Raw genomic sequence first — 19998 nt, forward strand, 5'->3', positions numbered from 1 at the left:
CTCCAGGCTTACTGACTACAAACGCTGAAGTCATCTGGTCTCTTCTCTTTGTGCCCCAGGAGCTCTTTCTATTCTTGGTTCCCATGAATTCTTTCTTTCCTGTGTCTCTAGATTCTCCTCCCAACCCCCAACCACTGACTTGTTTTCCACCATCACTACAAGCATTACTTACCTAGGTCACACCAATAGCTGCTTTACTCCTTCCTTAGCCCCTGCCCTTTTAACACTCCAATCATTTTCAATTTATCATTCTTAAAGGATTCTTTCAGAGCCACCTTGCAAGCCACATAACTATTCTTTAAGTATGTATCTCATCACCCACCCCACTCCCCAACCAACATTTCCCCAGCCTGATCAGAAGATATTTTACAGATGCACATCAAGTAATTGGTAGCACGTGGTACAGCTCTTCCTTATGGTCTCTTTGTTTGCATATGTCACCCTTGTCTGGGAATGAATGATTTTCTTTTGCATACTTGTGGAATCCATGGATTCCTGCAATTCCCTAAAAGGCTAAACAGGCTATTGAAAAGAACTAGGTTACATTTAGGTTCCAAAAATAACTTAGTCATGAAAGCAAATCTGTTGATAGAAAATGGCTCAGAAATCAGGCATTTTCTTTTCCTTTTACAGCCAAACTGAGAGTATCAGTTCAGAAGACAGTTTGGAATTCTTTTTAGATGATGATATGGACTACGATCTGGTAACTGGACTATTTGTCTTGACTTAAATATTGTTTGGTGAAAAGTATAGATGCTCATTTCTTCTTTTGAAATTAAAATGTCCTGTTCCAAATATTCCACAACCTTTCAGAAGAAAATATGATTTTTAAAAATTTGTTTGCATCAGGTCTTAGTTGCAGCATTCGGGATCTTTAGTTGTGGCATGTGGGATCTAGTTCCCTGATCAGGGAACGAACCTGGGCCCTCTGCACTGGCAGCATGGAGCCTTAGCCACTGGACCACTGGGGAAATCCCCCAAAATATGATTTTGCTACTGTTCTCTAGTTGTATATATAGTTCATGTTTGTCATCAGACATTTAATGAAAAATAAATGTCAAGACTTCCCTGGCGGTTTAGTGGTTAAGACTCTACACTTCCACTGCAGGGGACATGGGCTCCATCCTGGTTGGGGGAACTAAGATCCTGGATGCTGTGAGGCACAGCCAAAAGATTTTTTTAAAAATTATAAGTAAATAAATGTGTCCTTTAGAAGGTAACAATTTAGGAGATATATATTATCTACAATCTTCCTGTGAACATAACCACCTTCTGATTATTTATCATTTTATTGGGGCTTGAGATATATTGAGTAGCTGGACTGTGAGATAAATTGAGCTTCAACAAAACAGTTCTTTGTAGCTACAGGTCTGATTGTGAACTAATCTCACCCTAAATACAACCACAGAAACTCACAGAAAAGGAACAAAACACTTAAAAGCATTAACTGTATACTACATATAACATACCTTATCCAAATCATCTTTTTTTGTGTGTGTGTGGAAAAAGCACAACTTATCATCTTAACTAGTAAGTGTATGATCCTGCAGCGTTAACTATTAACATGCTGATGTAACAGACCATTGGAACTTTTTCATCTTGCACAACGGAAACTATACATCAACTGAACAACTCCCCTATGCCTACTCCCTCTAGCCCCTAGCAACCACATTCTACTTTATATTTCTAAGAGTTAGATTTCTTTACATACCTTGTAAAAGTGGAAGCAGTATGTCTTTTCATGAGTGGCTTATTTCATTTAGTCTCATGTCCTTATGTTCTTCGGGTTCATCCATATTGTAGCAAATGACAGGGTTTCCTTATTTTTTAAGGGTGGATAGACCACATTTTCTTTAGCCATCCATCAATCCATTGATGAACATTTAGGTTGCTTCCACTTCTTGCTACAGTAAATTTGATGAACGTGGGGATGCAAATATCCAAGTCATCTTGCTATAAATTAATTCAAAGTGATATAAACTTATACTTAAAATTTTAGAAAATAGAAAATTATTAAAATGTAGGGAGAAAATGACCTTCACTTAGTCCTCTGTCTTTTCTCATTCTACTTCTTCTCTCGTCTTTCCCTAGAAACTTGCCTTTCCTTTTTTCCTGCTTTTGCCTCCTCCTCTGCCCCATCCCTCTCCTTTTTCTTTTCCTCACTCTCTTCTTCCTTTTCACCTTCTCTAATAAACTTCATCTCCCCCCCAACACCAAAAGTGTTCTCTTCCCTAAGGCCAGCTTTCACATGGAAATAGGCTGCTGTCACTCTTTGCCCGTATCTCCCTTATAATCAGAACAGTATTCCTTTACCCCACTGTTTTTTCCTAGATAAGTCACATATGCACAGGTAGCATGTTAAGTGAATTAATTATATTCTTCATTATTGATTAGGAACCTGAACTTTATTTCAAAGAACCTGAAGAGTTACTTCAAGTCCTCACAGAGCTGGAAGAGCAGAATCTTACTTTGGTACAATATTCCCAAGATGTAGACGAAAATCTTGAAGATGTAAATAAAAGAGAAAAAGTTATACAGGATAAAATGTAAGTCATAAAAAACAAGTAGACATTCTATTAACCAATTTCTAATCAGAGACGAAGTCCACCTTCATTTATGTGTGGCCCTTCCTTGTGGTTTCCCTGGATTTAGGGAAGAATTTTTATTAATAATAGTTTATACTGCAGAATGTAAAAAGTAGGAATTATATTTATACAGAATAGACTGGTTTTAGTTTTAGTCCCTAATTCCTTTCACTTGTCAAAATATTTTCCTAGCTAGCAAGAATAAAAGACAATATAGAAGGTTATAAAGAATCAAAATGTCACCTACTGCCTTACTCTTTGTTCAATGCAGTTTTACGCTGTCATCTGGCTGACCAAATCATGCTTTGGATGATGATGCTAATAAACTCATTTTCCTTGGCTGTGACTCTCAGCAAAAGTTTTTTCATGACTTAAATATTGTATCATTTTATAATGTACATTATCTATATCAGGGCTATTATAAAAGGGACTTCTCTTGGGAAGGGGGCTGGATTTGATGACCCAAAAAATTCCTTTCTACTTTAATACTCGTTGTAAAAATGTGCAGAACCTTTTTTTGGAAGACTCATTTGCACCAGAATATGTCAATTTTTTAAAATAGTTAAGTCAAACTGAATTGAACTTTGGGACATATTAGAAGAACTTAAAACCATAATCTTATAGCCACCCAGTAAACTACTGTCTCCTTTAAATCCTTGTCTCCTCACTTCCAGTCCTCAGTATATGGTGCCCCCACCATGACACTATGATATGAGGGGATGGGGTGTGTATGGTTGGGCAGGAAAAGGGTATTTATATCTGAAGCTCTAAGTAAGGAGTCAGGAGTCTCTACTTTTCCCAGTGGCTCCCCAGGTATTCTGATTATCAGTCAGGTTTGAGAACAGTGACATCCTAGGTCACCCAGCTTGGGTTTCCAATACCTCAGTTCTACTGCTTTTTCTATTTGGGGGACTCAGGGGAGCCACAGAAGTAGAGGGGTGAGAAAATACTTCCCGATAGATGTTGACAAGCATCTGTGCATTTATTTTTCTTATTTTAACCTGAAAAGTTGCAGGTACTTTGTCAATATCTTAAAATATAAACTTCTATTTGGCTTACTAGACATAGGATGTTGACACATGATCTAGAGAGTGTTGAAGCTCCTGACTGATGGTTTATTTCACTGAATCATAAATTACAGATAAGGGTCTCTTTCTTCTTTGCAATAGAAATACCAACATAGAGTTTCTTTTGGAACACAAGGAATTGCTCAAGGCCAACTGTGTAAGAGAAGAAGAAAAAGCAGCAGAGTTGGAATTAAGGTCCAGGCTATTTAGTTTTGGACAATATAACTCAGATGCTCAGGTAATCATTCTTTGCCTGCAGTAATTTTATTTTGGCTCATGATAATAAGAATCTGCATTCACTGTGTCTTAAGCATTGGAATAGGAGGATTAAAGCAAACCACAAGTCCCAGGTTGATGACAGAGGCTGAAAACCTGCTTGGAAATTACCTTGTCAATATGTATAGCCAACTTACACAGTAGATAGAAAACATTCAATTATCATTGGTACTCTCTTAAAAGGTTACCAAGTATGATGCTGAGATTTCCCCACCTATAAATATATTTGTTTTAGTCAGTATACACATGACTATACATATGAAGTAGTTCATTGCCTGTGATCATTTTGGTATTAATTTCAAGGGCAAATAATGAAGACAGAAAGCACTGAATCAGCACTGAATGGAGTATCTTCCCAACACTGAGCTTGTAATAGGTTGTGGCCCCTTTGGGGTCTGCAGAGATCTATCACCAGAGCACCTGTGACATAGACTAGTGTGCTTACCTGTTTGTGTGCAGGTCTCTCCCAGCTGGATGCAAACCCTAGGGCAAGGCTTGTCTTACCCTTCTATTCAGCTCAGTTTAGCAACCTCATAAAGCAGGTGCTCCATAAATGTTTGCTGAATGAATGATCAGGCTAGTTTTAAGACCCGTAATAAACTCCAGCTAGCATTGGTTTCCTTGTAAAATCTTGAATGAAATAAAAATTCAAAACTCGTATGTGAAACTAATATCACAATTATAGTTATGAACTTGACTTTCAAACAGGAGTAGATTTAAAGGGACTCTATCAGAAGATGACTGTGCTTACCCATAAGCAGGCAGGGTTACAAAAACAAACCTGTTTATGGCTCCAGTCACAGTCCACATTTCTTATGTGTAACACCAAGGAAGGAGGGGGTGGGGTTGTGCACTGCTAGAGCACAAGGGTGATAGCTACCTTTCAGCTCTTCAGTGCTGTCTTTTTTACACCTTAAAAAAAATTGTGGTAAAACATATACATATCATAAAATTGACCATTTAACCATTTCAAATGTACAATTCAGTGGCATTAATTATATTTGCAGTGCTGCATAATCATCACCACTATTTACAGGACTTTTCCATCATCCCAAATAGAAACTCTGTACCCATTAAACAATAATTCCCCATTCTCCCACCTTCCAGCTTCTGGTAACCTCTGTTCTACTTTCTCTCTCTATAAATTTGTCTGTCTTGTTTAGTCACTACTCTTTTAGCAATCCCATGGACTGTAGCCTGCCAGGATCCTTTCTTTGTCCATACTTTCTTTCCCATGTAAGAATACTGGAGTGGGTTGCCATTTCCTTCTCCAGGGGATCTTCCTGACCCAGGGGTAGAAAAAAGGAGCTTTATGTCAAACAGGACTGTTTTTTTTCTTTCTTTTTTCCTTTTATTTTATAGGTATTTCTCCAAACTTCCTAAAATCATATTTTAAATATAAATAGGGACTACAGTAAGTGTTACTGTAGGAGGAAAGAGAGAGGGCTTTATAGTAAATAGGACCATCAGAAAGCTTGTTAAACTAGGTGGGAGAGACAAGCTGTTTGAAGTAAGCTACTGGTAACAGATCTTGATTTGTAATTAAGTGTTGGTAGCTCTGTAATGAGTCTGTGGTTTCAGGAGGGGTTTCCCATGGCTCCTGGAGCCACATCTATCTTGAGTATTATTTGTCCGTGGCTTTATGGTGATTCTCATCTTCTTGAGCAGAAGCAGGAATGCGGGCAGGATTCTACCAGGAGAATGATTTACTTTGCCCAGAAGTTTATTGAGATCCTTTTATCTGCGAATGCTGGGTATACAGTGGAAACACAGAAACAGAACTTTCTTACAGTCCCAAAAAATGTTACCTACAAGTTTGAACATCTCTACCAACAGTTAAAATGGCACAGTGGCCAGGTACAGGGATCAGCAAGGTGTGGCCTAAGCCTCCGCTTAGAGTAGAATACTGTAATGACTTCCAGATGGAGAGAATGAAAACTCAAAATGTTTTGTAGGCCAGCCTGGGAAGCTGTTTGCTTGTAACTTTTTTTTCCCTCTGAGAGAATGCATTCATTTATTCAGCAAACATTTATTAAGTGCATAGTTACATGCAAGGGGCTACTTTAGATATAAGTATAAACATAAGTAATAGCTCCTGCCTTCCAGGTGCTTACAGTCTACAAGGGACAATAAGACATGTATGCAAATAACTGTCAGACAGGATTATAGTGTTAGTAGTTACTTTTTGCAACCCCTTGGACTGTAGCCCACCAGGCTCCTCTGTCCATGGGATTCTCCAGGCAAGAATATTGGAGTGGGTTGCCATTTCCTTCTCCAGGGGATCTTCCCAACCCAGGGATTGAACCCACGTCTCCCACATTGCAGGCAGATGGTTTAACCTCTGAGCCACTAGGGAAGCCAGTAATTAGAGTAGCAACAACAAAAAAGGGAGTTCACATACTGCTGCTAGGAAATGCACTGGAGTGAGGAGAAAAAAGGATTTAAATGTTTATGTAGTTTGTCTACTTGAATGGGAATGATACACAAAAACATTCAAGCATCCTATTAAATTATTTTATACCTAGACTGAAATATTTTTAAAGAAATAATCCAGGATGTTATTATAGTAATGCTCTATGTGCTGTGCTTAGTCGGTCAGTTGTGTCTGACTCTTTGCGACCCCATGGATTGCAGCCCACCAGGCTCCTCTGTTCACTGGGATTCTCCATGCAAGAATACTAGAGAGGGCTGCCACGCCCTCCTCCAGGGGATCTTCCAGACCCAGGGATTGAACCCAGGTCTCCCACACTGTGGCGAGTTCTTTCCCTGAACCACCAGGGAAGCCTGCTCTGACTATAAATTATGACATAAATTGACTGCTGCATTTTTTTTCACTGTTCTAATGTTGTATTAAAGTTTTTCTTTTAAAAAAGGAAGTATTTAGTAGAACATATTAATAAAAGCCTTTTATTACAATATAGTAAAAGGGAATTTTACATTTATTGAATGAACAAGCAAACAGTAATGAGATGTTTTCTGCTCTCCTTTTCTTTTTAATCTCAGGAAAAACTGATAGACTCTCTTAGTAAAAAAATTAACCAAGTATACAAAGTCTGCATTGGAGATGCTGAGGTTGGAAGTCTCAACCCGGTTCAAAAGCTGGTAAAAGTAGAGTCTCGCCTGGTAGAATTGAGTGATCTCATTGACTCCATTCCCAAAGAAAATGTGGAGGCAATTGAGAGGATGAAACAGAAAGAACGACGGCAAAGGTACAGTCACTGTCTTATGATATACATGTAATAAAACACTTACACATTAGGCAAGTCTGTTATATGGCAAGTCTCATTATACGCCATATAGACACTGGAATCAAACTCAGACCTGCTGTCCTCATAGAGCTATTATTTAGTATGGAGATATATTCATCAATATTCTTATGAAATAAATGTCATTACCAAGGATAAAATGAGCACTGTGAAGCAAAGAGTTCACCAGGGACAAATGACATAGTTTCAGATGGGCAAGGGGTCCTTCCAGTCTGAAAAAAAGTGAATTTTCAGAGTGAATATTCCCTACTTATAATATTCAAAGGATTATCATGTGGAAGGAGAATCATACTTGTGGTGAAAGGGCTTAAGACTAGAATTTCCTTAATTGGAAAACTACAGGGAGATTTAATCTGTGAAGAAATTGTTTGAAAGATAATGAGGGTTTTTTCCTTGGTTCCTAACTGCCAACAGCTAAGTTTCCTTACCTGTAAAATGGCAAATGACACTTATCTCATATGGTTGTTGTGAGGATTGAATTAAATAATCTATGTAAAAGCACTAAAGCATGCTTGGCGTACAGTAAGTAATCTAATAGCAGACATTCATATTAGATACTTTGTTATTGTTTACCACTTTACTGGGGTGTGGGGATATTGTTCCACCCATATAAAACCAAAGACTAGAATATATTAAGGTGATCCTGATGGGATTTTGTTGAATATGAAGCACATTTTAAAGAAATTATGAGAAATCCCTCCTTCCACAAGATGACCTTTCACTTACACTAAGAACATCTGCATTTTTTACAGTAGAAAATATATTCTGACTAAAGTGTAATTACAACTATTTCTAACAGTGAGATTAATATATGAATCTAATCCCAATTATCATTTTGATCAAAAAAATTTTAGTGGATGTTTTCCCATGGTTCGGAGGCACCTAACATAATACCTAATTTTGCATAAAAAATGTTCAGTGAATGTTACATTGATAATTATATACATCCATAAAATAGTCACTTGGCAAATGGTTATTCTGCAATAGGCAGTGGACTAGACAGTGTGCATATCTCATTTAATTTTATCCTAACAACCCTAAAGAGAATAAAGACAAATAGTATTTCTTGGCCTTAATTTGAGGATAACATTCAAAGAGATTTATTGGAAAATATATTTTTGTGGTTATCAATTGAACTATACACTTGTGTAGTTTTCTGCATGTTATACTTCAATAAAAAGGTTTAAAATGAGGGGAAAATAACTGGAAACTATCAATAATTCAAGTGGCCATCATATAGATTAATATAAAGTACTGAACTGTAAATGAAACGATGAGAGGGCTCTGTTGAGGTGCTTGTTTTGGACCAAGATCTGGGTAGATTTTGCTTCTTCCACAACAGTGACAGGCACTTTCTTCCCATTTCAACATAAACAGGGTTTGTTGTTGAAATTTCACCTGAATATTCAAAACCCACAATTATGGGGGAAGATGAAGTATTATTTTCATTTAGCCTTAAAGGAGACTTAACAGTATTTAGGTAATTCTTTATCAAATAGTATTGATGTAGATCTTTTTGACTGGGATTTATAGCTAGAACGTCTTCCTCTTTTGACAGGTTGCGTGAAGAGAAAATGAGAGAGAAACAGAAACACCAGGAGGAAAGGCTAAAAGCTGCCCTGGAAAGAGCAGTAGCACAACCAAAGAAAAAGAAGGTCTGTGTTTTATTGTTAATATTAATAGGTCCAGCTACATCAATGTGTGAGGGCTTCTGTAATATAAAAACAAAATACCTAACTCATTTCATTTATTCAGGTTAAACCTCAGTAAGTTTGCTGACAGTTCAACTGATCTCTCTGGTTCCTTGTTATTTTTAGAATAATTCAAACTATTGGGTCTACAGTTTTCCATTAAACTCACTTTTGGTAAAAGAAACTTCTCCTTCACCTCTTTAGCTCCAGGTACATGAAACTACAGAAATACAAAAATAATAGTGTATTATATATAATTGGAAGGGTCTTTTAATCCTCACATTGTGAAAATAATGAGATTTATAGCTGAAGTTAAAATAATTTACCCAGAGTCACTTCAGATTTAGCAGCAGAATCTAAGCAGAAGCCAAGGTTCTTCATATTTCAAGATGACCTGTTCAATAAGAAGTTCAGGATGGGGCAATCTCCAGGTACATGTGGTCTGTTACTCCCCCTGGGTATGAAGGGCCTTTTGTTTCTATATGCCTCTCTTCCTGCTCTGAGTTTGAGTCTGAAATCATATTGCAGGGAGGCAATTTCATAAGTTATCTGCAGAATTAATGTGGACACTGATTCTAACCACAGTCATAGCTAACGCATATTATGCACCTCACAACTAGCCACTGAAGTACTTAAAAGTTGTGAAGTATGGTAACTGTTAATATGTACTATGTTAAAAAAGTAATGATTTTTATTTAAATTAGTGTTTATTTTTTAAAAGGATCTGTACTTACCTAGTTCAACTCTGCCTATGAAGATCTGACTTGTCCTCTTCTTCCAAGAGATAATTAGCCAGTTAACACCCTGCTACATGTATAAATTATTATTTACTCAGCCCACCAAGTTAAAGTGACCAATAATGAGTTTTATGACCTTTGTATCCCCAATGCCTGGCACACAATGGACAGTCAATAAATGCTTACTGAGTTAACAGACTAAAAATGAGAATGCAAACTGAATCTGGAAGAAAACTGGAAAAAAAAAAAAGGCTGCTAAGTCAACAATATATGAAGACCTCTGAAAGAGGTTTTTACTCAGAACACTTCATTGCTGGCAATTTTCTCAGGCAGAAATTAATAACAAAGGTTATCAAAGGAGATTGGTGCAGGGTGGGGAGGTGGGGGAATCTGAAGCTAGAAAAGGAATTCGAGGATTCTGGTCCTCTAAGGACATTTTTGTTGTTATAATGAAGGGGAGGATTGCCAGTGCAATTTAGTTCCCTGGAGCCAGGAACGTCAAATATACTGCAATGCAGGGATGGTCACACACAGGGTTGCTGCCTCTTTTGAGACACAATGGAGATGTCTCATCAAATTTCATGTCCAACAAAACAGTTTTTTATCCTTTTAATTTACACACATTCAGATATAAAGGCAAAACAAAAATAAACAAAAGGGAGAGAAAAGATTCAAAGAGAAAAATTAGTATGACATAAGTTGAGTGTATGCCCCAGAGAGAATAAATAGGTATGATTCAGGGTGTCCCTAAGCCTCTCCTGGTTGGAACACCTCCAAAAGCCAACAGGATTTTGAGTGCTCAAGAAGATAATAGGTGGTTTTCTCAAGTTATTGTTTAACAGGATTTTAAATGCTAGTAACTGTTGCTCAGCAGAGGAAAGTATCACTTCTAACCAGAGAAACTAGCTGCTACTCCTACTGGTGGTTACTGAGAAATGAAGTGTTGGCCTCAAACATGGCTTACCATATCTGAAACATGACTTTATCTATACCCTCCCATTTCCCCATAACACCTAACTGCTCTGTCTTCTGCATACCATGATACTCCATTTGCTACTTAACTCTGCCTGTGTTTGGACATCCATTAGTCATCAATCTCTTTGTAACTGGATTATTTTAAACTATATTATTCTTTGGGAAAATCAAGTTAATAATTAGTATTCTGGGTTATACTTCAATAGATAATAGTTACATGAAAAATATTATTTTTCTCTTTTGTTTCAGCAGGGAAGACAACTTATCTACCGTTCAAAACCTCCATCTGGTAACAAACATGAACTACTTTTAGTCAAGGATACAAGAACGAAATCCCTGGAGGAAGAGTATTTTTTCACTTGAACAGGAGAAGTAAGACATTTATTACCAGAATGCCTTAGGCATATTCTGTAGATTTTGCTTTTCAGTCATGGCAATATTCTGCCACACATACAGGCCTAACCAATTTCAGAAGACAGGCCCTTATTTTAAAAGACTCTTATGATTGGAAATGAGAGTTACATTATTTTGTTGAAGACTTTTATTATCCATATCCTAACCATTACTGTATACAGCTAAACATTTATACCTTCTGTTGTCCCAGTTGGGGATACACATCCACAGCTACTTTGTTAGTGTAACTTTATGGCGAATGACCCTTTAAGAGCAATAATGGCATTCTGACAACGTGAGACTTTAAATAATTTTTTTCAACTGATCCACAGGAAAGTTCATACTATACATTTTATCACCATGAGGTATACATTTTAACAATGTACAACTCTAAAACACTGATTTTGAGGAGTTTAAAACTTAAAACCACTAGATTATGTGGTCTAAACATAACCAACCTTGAGACTGATTTCTAATTCACGTTAAGGTGTTCTGTTCAGAAAATTTAATTCTCTTAAGTGAACAAACCATATGCCTTTAGCCTACATTTGATTTCACAATTTCTGTTGTGTTCTATACTCAACTATTTTAATTTTCAGGTGGTGTTTCAATTTTAGCTGTAATGTATGTATCATTTAGCTTACGCTGATATAGTGTTAACGTGTAATTTATTGACTACTGAGTAAAATAACACAATCTATATGCATTCTAAGAAAATATTTAACTTTATATATGTCAAAAGTGGCTCAAAAATAACTTTAAAAGGTCTCGGTTAATATACAATTCCAAGGGCTGAAATTCACTTTCACAAACATTTATAAAACATATAAATACATTTCTCTCATAGGAAAAAAAAATACAGCACTGGGTTTACATGAAAACAAACTTGAATAAAGTTGGGTGGCTTTTAAAGTATTAGTTCTGTGAATAATCTTTGAACTGTTTCATCTGAATATGCAAGTATCTGAATATGAATAGCCGCTCACAGTCAAACTGAAAACCAAACAGATTTTTATTGTATACAAATATATATAAAAAAATTCCCCCCCAAAGATGCTATTCTCTCATTTCCCCATCTTCTTCTTCTTCTTCAACACCCCTGATATAAAGGACATTATTACACCTGTAAACAGAAAGACACCATTTTGTTGTTTCAACAAGAAACCATGTAAGATCTGAATTATTACTATTACTAGATTTTTTTCATTACAAAAATATTAATGCTAAAATTACAACACATCATTTCTCTTTTAAAAAAATTTACCTTTGGTTGTTATAGAGCACACAGTACTATTTTTATACAATGTGGTTGTAAAAATGACTAGAATTTAGAGGTGTGAAGCTAGTTCTAGAAAGTAGTATAATACAAATACCTAACAGCAGACAGACCCACCCAAAAATCAAGTTCTTGCAACTAAAACCACTGAAAAAGGCACAGTTAAGAGCTACAAAGTTTAATAGCCACACTAGGAAAACCTTAAGAATGAACAGCTCCGAAGTATTTAAATCTGCTTTGACAAGTTTAACAATTTCAAGACTCTCGAAGTCTAGCTGTAGCATATTATTCTAAATTAATAGTAGTTAGAAAAAAAAAAAAGTCTGAGATTGAGGCACCAATAGTTTATTTAAACATGTATTTCTAATGCTCATCACCAACTCCCTATATATACTACTGACATTGTTACCTTATTAAAACTTCACCCAGATGTCCAGACAATGCTCCATCTATGTATTCTTCTGTGTTTGCAAGCTTTAAATAAGAAGAAAATGTATCATCATGCCAGAGGAAAACAGTATTATATACCTAATACTGGTGAGAGAACTTATTAACCGAGACCTTTCTGTACCAATGATGTACATTTATCTACAATAATTAGATTAGCTTTCCAATACTACTGTAGTCCTTTTTGGTTTCATGTAGAACATTAAGTAAAGTTAACATTGATGGATGTTGAACTAATATATAATAAAGCTTGTTTCAACACAATTTTTAAAATCTCTCAGTAATGTATATTTCTTTCTATTAAACATTAACATGATAGGAAGTCTCCAATTTATGAATAAGCTTGAATAATTCTAAAGAACTAGACAGTAACTTTTCTTGGAGTAACAACACTGTATCATCATACTGAGGATCCCGATGGGTATAAAAGCTATGATTAAAATGCCAAAAAGTCTTATATTATTCAACAACCAAACTAAAGAACTGAATAAGTATTTTTAAAAAATAATGTGCTAACAAACAGGAAAAAAAAAGTTCTTGAGAGGTTAAATAATTAAGAGTGACCTTTATGGTTACTTTAGAGAACTCTATTATAATTTCTAACTTTACATCAAAATGTTTAGCTTTCCTTCTACATATAGTTAATAAACTTTACTTGTGAATTAAAATCACAATCAGTGCTACTGGGACTCAGAAAAGAAATGAACAGGAAAGGAAACAGGCAAATTTCCATCACTAACTAGGTAAGTGGGCAAAGGGAAAGAAAAACAGGGCTTAGAACGGATGTTAGATAAAGTAGTTAAAACATGTTAATGAATTAATAATGCTACTGGATACTATTCCTTCTTCTAGACAACAAAAATAACCTCGTAGAGGATATGGTTTTGCCTGAAATTACTGCCGACAATTAGCTTTGTATGCAAAAGATCAACCAGCTTTTTTTTTAAAGTGATTATTTGCAGCAGTTGTTCACCAACATTTAACTGGTTTCTAAATTATACAATGATGCTTCAAAGGCCTTCTACGACATTTTTTTTTTTTTAAGTTGAATTACAGCTGATTTACATTACTGGGCTAGTTTTGAGTGTACAGCAAGATGATTCAGTTACATTTTTCAGATTCTTTTCCGTTATAGGTTACAAGATACAGGGTAGTTTTAGTTCCCTGTGCTATACATGAAATCCTTGTTTATCTATTTTACATATAGTAGTGTGTTATCTGTTAATCCCAAATTCCCAATTTATCCCTCTCCATCCTTCCCTTTAGTAACCAAAGATGTTTTCCATGTCTCTGAGTCTGTTATGTAAACATGTTCATTTGTATCATTTTTTTAGATTCTACATTTTCCTCTTTAAGACTTAACCCTGGGGTGCATGTATCTTTTTGAATTAGTTTTCTCTGGATATATGCCCAGGAGTGGGATTACTGGATCATATGTTAACTCTATATTTTAGCTTTTTAAGGACCCTCCATACTATTCTCTATAAAGGATGTACCAATTTACATCCTGACGAACAGTGTAGGAAGCTTCCCTTTTCTCTACACCCTCTCCAGCACTTATCATTTGTAGACTTTTAAATGATGGCCTTTCTGACCGGTGTGAGGTGATACCTCATTGTAGTTATGATTTGCATTTCTCTAATAATTAGTGATGCTGAGTATCTTTTCATGTGCCTGTTAGCCATCTGTATGTTTTCTCTGGAGAAATGTCTAGGTATTCTGCCCATTTTTTTTTAAATTGGGCTGTATGAGCTGTTTGTATATTATCATATTTTAATTAAATCCAAAAGTCTTACTATCACTTAAAAGGCATTCCATGACTACCACTCCAACTTCACTATCATACTTCCCTTATTAACTCACTCTGCCCTGGCCTTCTTGCCAAGCCTTGAACGGAAAAAGCATGTTTCTGTTACACAGCCTTTGCAATTTGCTGTTCCCTCAAATTGGGATGCTCTTTCCCAAGAAAGGGCTTCCCTGACAGCTCAGTTGGGAAAGAATCCACCTGCAATGTAGGAGATCTCAGTTCGATTCCTGGATCGGGAAGATCTGCTGGAGAAAGAATAGCCTACCCACTACAGTATTCTTGAGGTTCCCTTGTGGCTCAGCTGGTAAAGAATCCATCTGCAATGTGGGTAAACCTGGGTTCGATCCCTGAGTTGGGAAGATCCCTTGGAGAAGGGAAAGGCCACCCATTCCAGTATCTTGGCTTAGAGAATTCCATGGCCTATAGTCCATGGGGTCACAAAGAGTCGGACATGACTGAATGATTTTCACTTTCACCAGATATTCTTCACGCACTCAGTCAATTCTGGTCTCTGCTTAAATTTACTTTCTCAGAGATGCTTTCCCTGGCTATCCCTTCTAATACTGTACACTCTTGTCACTCTATTCCATTTCTGCTTTCCTTTTCTTCAAAGCATCTACCATTACCTGATATCACACTATATAACCATCTTCCATCACTAAAGCATAAACTTCTTGAGCACAGCAACTTTTGTTTTGTTCACCAGTATATTCCGTGCCAGTGAACAAACTCAAAAAAGCATCACCAATGTGGTTAGTGACTCAGAGATACATTTCATAACTCTTGCTGGTTCACTAGAAAGCTACATTACTTCTAAAACCAAATATTTGATGGGTATTTTTTTATTCCTTTCTTTTAATGAAGTATCATTCTTATACCATAAAATTCTCTTCAAGTGTACAAGTTGGTGATGTTTAGTATATTCACAAACTTGTGTAATTAATCACCACTATGTCTAGAACATTTTTAGCACAATGGGTATAGTCTTCAAATTTTTCTATAGCCCTGGTAAATGATTACTGCTTAGATAATTTTCCAGGAACTCTGGGCACCTGAGCATGGTCTGTTCAGGTGGTAAACTCTAAATTAAGGAAAATCTCAGCTTTGAGCCTATAAGTGCTCCTATTAGTATTCACCTAAAAACATAACCAGTATAGAATACATGGAGTCATGATTGGATTGACCACCTATCTAGGTTCCCTTTAAAATTCATTCATCAGTCATTAATCAGTCACATAAATACCTGTGCTTCAGGAAAATATAACCTCAAATATTTTCTTCAAAAAAGTGGCTGAAAACTACTAGAATTAAGCAACAAAAATTTAAAAATGGCCAAAGGACATGAATAGGCATTTTCCTCAAGATATGTAAATAACCAGTAAGCACATAAATCATCACTAATCTCAACATCACTAATCATTAAGGAGATGCAAATCAAAACAATGAGATACTACTTCACATTATTAGGATGACTATTATTATAAAAACAGAAAACAAGTGTTGGTGATATTAAGAAATTGGATCCCTCATACACTGCTGGTGGAATGTAAAATGGCGCAGCTGCTATGGAAAACAGTCTGGCAGTTCCTCAAAAAATTAAAGAATCACCGTATGATCCAGCAATTCCACTTCTGGATATAAGACCCAAAAAGACTGAAAGTAGAGACTCTTAACTGATACATGTGCAGCTATGTTCACTGCATTATTCACAAATTGTCAAAAGGTGGAAACAATTCAAATATTCAACAACACAAGAATGAGTAAAATGAGGTATATAGAGTCAACCCTTGAACAATACAGATTTGAACTGCATGGACAAGCTGATGCAGAACCACGATATGGAGAACCAACTATGGACTCCAAGCATCTGTGGAGTTTAGCACACCAGGCAGGTCCTGGAACCAACGCCCCAAGGATACTACGGGACTGCTACACACAACGGAACATTACTTCAACCATAAAAAGGGCTGAAATTCTGATACATGCTACAACATGGATGGACCCTGGAAACACCATGCTGAATGAAATAAGCCTGACATGAAAGGACAAATATTTTAAGGTTCCACTTATATGAGGTACCTTGAATAAAGACAAAAAGAATAGTGTTTACCAGGAGGCAGAGGGAATGGCAAGTTCTTGTTTGATGGGCATAGAGTTTCACTTTGGGATGATGAAAAAGCTCTTGAAATGGATAATGGTGATGGATGCACAAAAGTGTGAATGTAGTTAATGCCATTGAGTTGCACACTTCAAAATGATTAAAATGGTAAATTTTACATTATACATTTTTAAATCACAATTAAACACAAAGTATAAAGCCTGGCCGAAACATTTACAGTAGCCAATTTAACAGACACATAGTCAGTTCATCAATTCGGTCTGTTTTCTCCCTCAAGAACTGCTTTTATCAAATTACTTTGATGTTATACATTTAGCATTCATCAAAAGACTTCACTTGAAAAGTTTCTCTCAGAGCTAAGTGCTGCAAAAATGTGTGCTTTTTCTGTACACTCTAGTGTATTTGTCTTATGGCACTGTGAACCAAATGTCTGAGCTCTTCTTACTTGTAAACACTAGGAGGGAAATCTGTGCCCAATCTCACACATAGTGATCACAGTTACAGCATCCTCCCTGGCCTTGACTTTATTCCTGAATTTTGCTTTATGTTTGTCAGTTATACGAATTGTATCTTTGTAAGTCACACTAAACCTGAGGAGTCAGGGGAAGAAAAATAAATACAACTTAATGATCTTTATAACTCTTCAGCTCACCTGCATGTTCATATAGCCATCTACAGACACCAGGTAGCCCTTGTACTCCATTCCCCATTTAAGCTTCACCATTACTGGCTTTCCTGTTAATCCGTTGAGGAAAGGTTTGGGGTTGAGGGGCAAACTCTGCATAAAGAACAACAACAAAAAAAGAACCCAATTTGATTAATTCTCTTCTTTATTAAACCATCAATACTTTACGGTGTCCAAATGAAGCAAACTCTTGATTTCCTCTCACTTTATTACATAATTTTCACTTTTGTTGAAGAGCTTCAGAGAAATTAAAATACCTAGTCAGCCAATTTCATCTTCAACCCATTAAAACTTACAGAAGTATTCATTGTTGACGTAAGAAACACTGAATACCTAATATACATCACTCACTGTTCCAAGGCCACAAAGAAACAAAGGTAAAGGCAAAAAAGGAAAAGGAAAAAGAGCAGCTGATAGTCCCTGTTCTCTTGAAGCCCACAGTGGGAGGGTCAAAACATACAGACAGACAATTATTTTGCAATGTAGTAAGAGGATATATGCTGCGTACAAGGATACCAAACAATCTCAGGTTAAAAGCAAAGGGAGGATTGCCTGAAATAAGTAGTGCCTTTGTTTTAAAGGATGAGAGGTATTTCCAGAGGGAAAAGGGCTCATTTAGGCAGGCTGGGCTACCTATGTAAAAGGAGGGAATAGTGAATCAATAAGGTGATCTCTGGGACATAGGAGTTAGTTCTGTGTGAGGCCACAGGAGAAGGCAGGGGACAGATCATGCTCCACTGCTTTTCACTTAGAATTCCAGGAGATAGGATTGGCTCTTCTTTGACTTGCAGTGTCTCCTACCTATAGGCAATCCCTAAACTTGTTTATTCAGCAAACCAATAGTATTCCCAATCAATTCAGACTTTATTCCCTTTCCTCATCTGCTCACTCATCAGCTCAAAGAAGGAAAAGAACCAAGAAACCTGGCTACTGAACTCCTCTAGAATAAACATATTCGGAGTGATCTCAGGTGGGTCTCCAATTTTCACTCTTGTCTTTCTCCAACTTACCAGCCACAAGGCAAGTATTACTTTTATCTTATCTCTGCTTCAAATGCTTCAATGGCTTCCCAATGCACTTGGGAGTAGAATCCAGAATCCCTCATAAGGCCTAAGAAGTCTTGCCCAACCCTATTATCTCAGAACCTCTATCCTTGCAAGCGGCTGCAGCCTGCTCTCAATTCTTTCAACTGGTCAGGTTTTCCTCTAGGCCTTGGAGCCTGTGCTCCTGATCCCTGAGCTGGGCCTTCTTACACTTCTTCCTGCTCTTTAAGGAGCTGTATTCTCATAACGCTTAGGTTTCAGGTTAAATCCCTCCTCCAAGAGATGCACACCGTAACCACCCTTCTAACGTACCATGGCAGGCCTTCACAGCACCCTGTTTGCGCCCTTCTCAGCACTTAACATTACTTGAAAGTACATATTTATCGTTATTTGATTAATGTCTTTCTTCCATACCGACTTAGTTAACCTAGAGCATGGTCCGCATCAATACTTTTCATCCTATATTCCAAGCACCTAGAACTTTACCTGGCCCAGGCCCTGGCAGGTAGCAGGCGCTCAGTAAACATTTGCTAAATGAACAAATTTACTTGAGAATACTCAAAGGCTGGGCTCAGTATTCCAAAGGGCTGTAGGGCCTCCCAACATCACTGGACGAAACAGGATTTTGGAGTGTGTAAAGTGGAACGTGAAAAGTCGCTTTATCTTTACCCCAACCCCGGGCCCCAGGCAGCAAGAACACCTCAGGCTCGGATTCAAACGAAGAGGAAGGAGGCAGGAGCACTCCTAGGGAGGGAAAGACAGGGCTTCGGAAGGAGGGCGCACCTCAGACAACCAGGGCGGGGAGAAAGGGGCCGGCCACCGGGCCCGCGGCGCCTCACGCGGATGAATGGGAAACGCGCGAAAACCACCACCAGGCCCGGCAAGCCTCCCTCTCTCTCACGCGCAACCCTGGTCGTTCTCTTTCTCCTTACCATCGCGACTGCTGCTGCGGTAGTGGGAAAATGCTGCAGGATACTCGCCGCCGACGCAACTCTCGTGCGATCCTCAGGACTGAAGTAACCACACAGGCCTTTAAGAGAAATGGCCGCCAAATAGCAGCATGACCTTTCACCTCAGACTACAGCTCTTCTGGCTTCCGTGATTGGACTCAAAGAGATGCGTGCTGATTGGAGGAAGTGGGTGGCCTGTCTCCTGGCAACCACAGGAGCCAACGGGTGCGTACCTTCCTGGTAGCGCGCGGCCATTGGAAAACGAGCTACTTCGCTCTGCCGGAAGAATGAGTACCCAAGACGCAGAACAGGCAGTGAGATGCTCATCTTCCTCAAGGGTTTGTTGCGTACCCTGTAGAGGGATCGTGATTTCTCGCCAGCTTGGCTAGTGGGGGTTTCCTTAGTGGCTCAGACGGTCAAGAGCCTGCCTGCAGTGCGGGAGATCCTGGTTCCATCCCCGGTTTGGGAAGATCCTCTGCAGAAGGAAATGGCAACCCACTCCAGTATTCTTGCCTGGAAAATCCCACGTACGGAGCAGCCTGGCGGGCTACAGTCCATGGGGTCGCAAAGAGTCTGACACGACTGAGCGACTTCACGTTCTACTTTCTACTTATAGCTATTGGGGGTTTCCTTAGTCCTTGTACACTTGGGAGAACGACTTTGGGTCTCTGGAGTTAGAAG

The 19998-nt window shown here is 37.8% G+C and overlaps 2 protein-coding genes across 2 annotated transcripts in view; one reads left to right on the forward strand and one right to left on the reverse strand.

Annotated features, from left to right (window-relative positions):
* CCDC38 (coiled-coil domain containing 38) overlaps positions 1-10990 on the forward strand; it is a 33326-nt gene extending 22336 nt beyond the window's left edge. The window contains exons 11-16 of the mRNA XM_025283681.2: positions 634-703; positions 2395-2546; positions 3755-3890; positions 6932-7137; positions 8753-8849; positions 10850-10990. Of these exons, the coding sequence (XP_025139466.1) occupies positions 634-703; positions 2395-2546; positions 3755-3890; positions 6932-7137; positions 8753-8849; positions 10850-10960 (772 nt within the window). The 3' untranslated portion in view covers positions 10961-10990. The remainder of the gene's footprint in view (positions 1-633; positions 704-2394; positions 2547-3754; positions 3891-6931; positions 7138-8752; positions 8850-10849) is intronic.
* Positions 10991-11984: 994 nt separating this feature from the next.
* On the reverse strand, positions 11985-19458 carry SNRPF (small nuclear ribonucleoprotein polypeptide F). Its single transcript, XM_025283682.2, has 4 exons — positions 19300-19458; positions 17292-17417; positions 12676-12740; positions 11985-12113 (listed from the first exon to the last, which is right to left on the reverse strand). Exons 1-4 carry the CDS (start codon positions 19300-19302, stop codon positions 12047-12049), a joined length of 261 nt encoding a protein of 86 aa, XP_025139467.1. The 5' UTR covers positions 19303-19458; the 3' UTR covers positions 11985-12046.
* Between the last annotated feature and the right edge of the window lie 540 nt (positions 19459-19998).

This window comes from Bubalus bubalis, chromosome 4 (assembly GCF_019923935.1).
Source record: "Bubalus bubalis isolate 160015118507 breed Murrah chromosome 4, NDDB_SH_1, whole genome shotgun sequence".
Lineage (NCBI taxonomy): Eukaryota > Metazoa > Chordata > Mammalia > Artiodactyla > Bovidae > Bubalus > Bubalus bubalis.

What these genes read in the sequence shown, in the direction of transcription:
- SNRPF (XM_025283682.2), bottom strand. An exon ending in ATGGCTATATGAACATGCAG is followed by an intron (nt 12,741 to 17,291) that starts GTGAGCTGAAGA and finishes TCTTATTTAAAG; the next exon opens with CTTGCAAACACAGAAGAATA. An exon ending in CTGGGTGAAGTTTTAATAAG is followed by an intron (nt 12,114 to 12,675) that starts GTAACAATGTCA and finishes TTCTGTTTACAG; the next exon opens with GTGTAATAATGTCCTTTATA.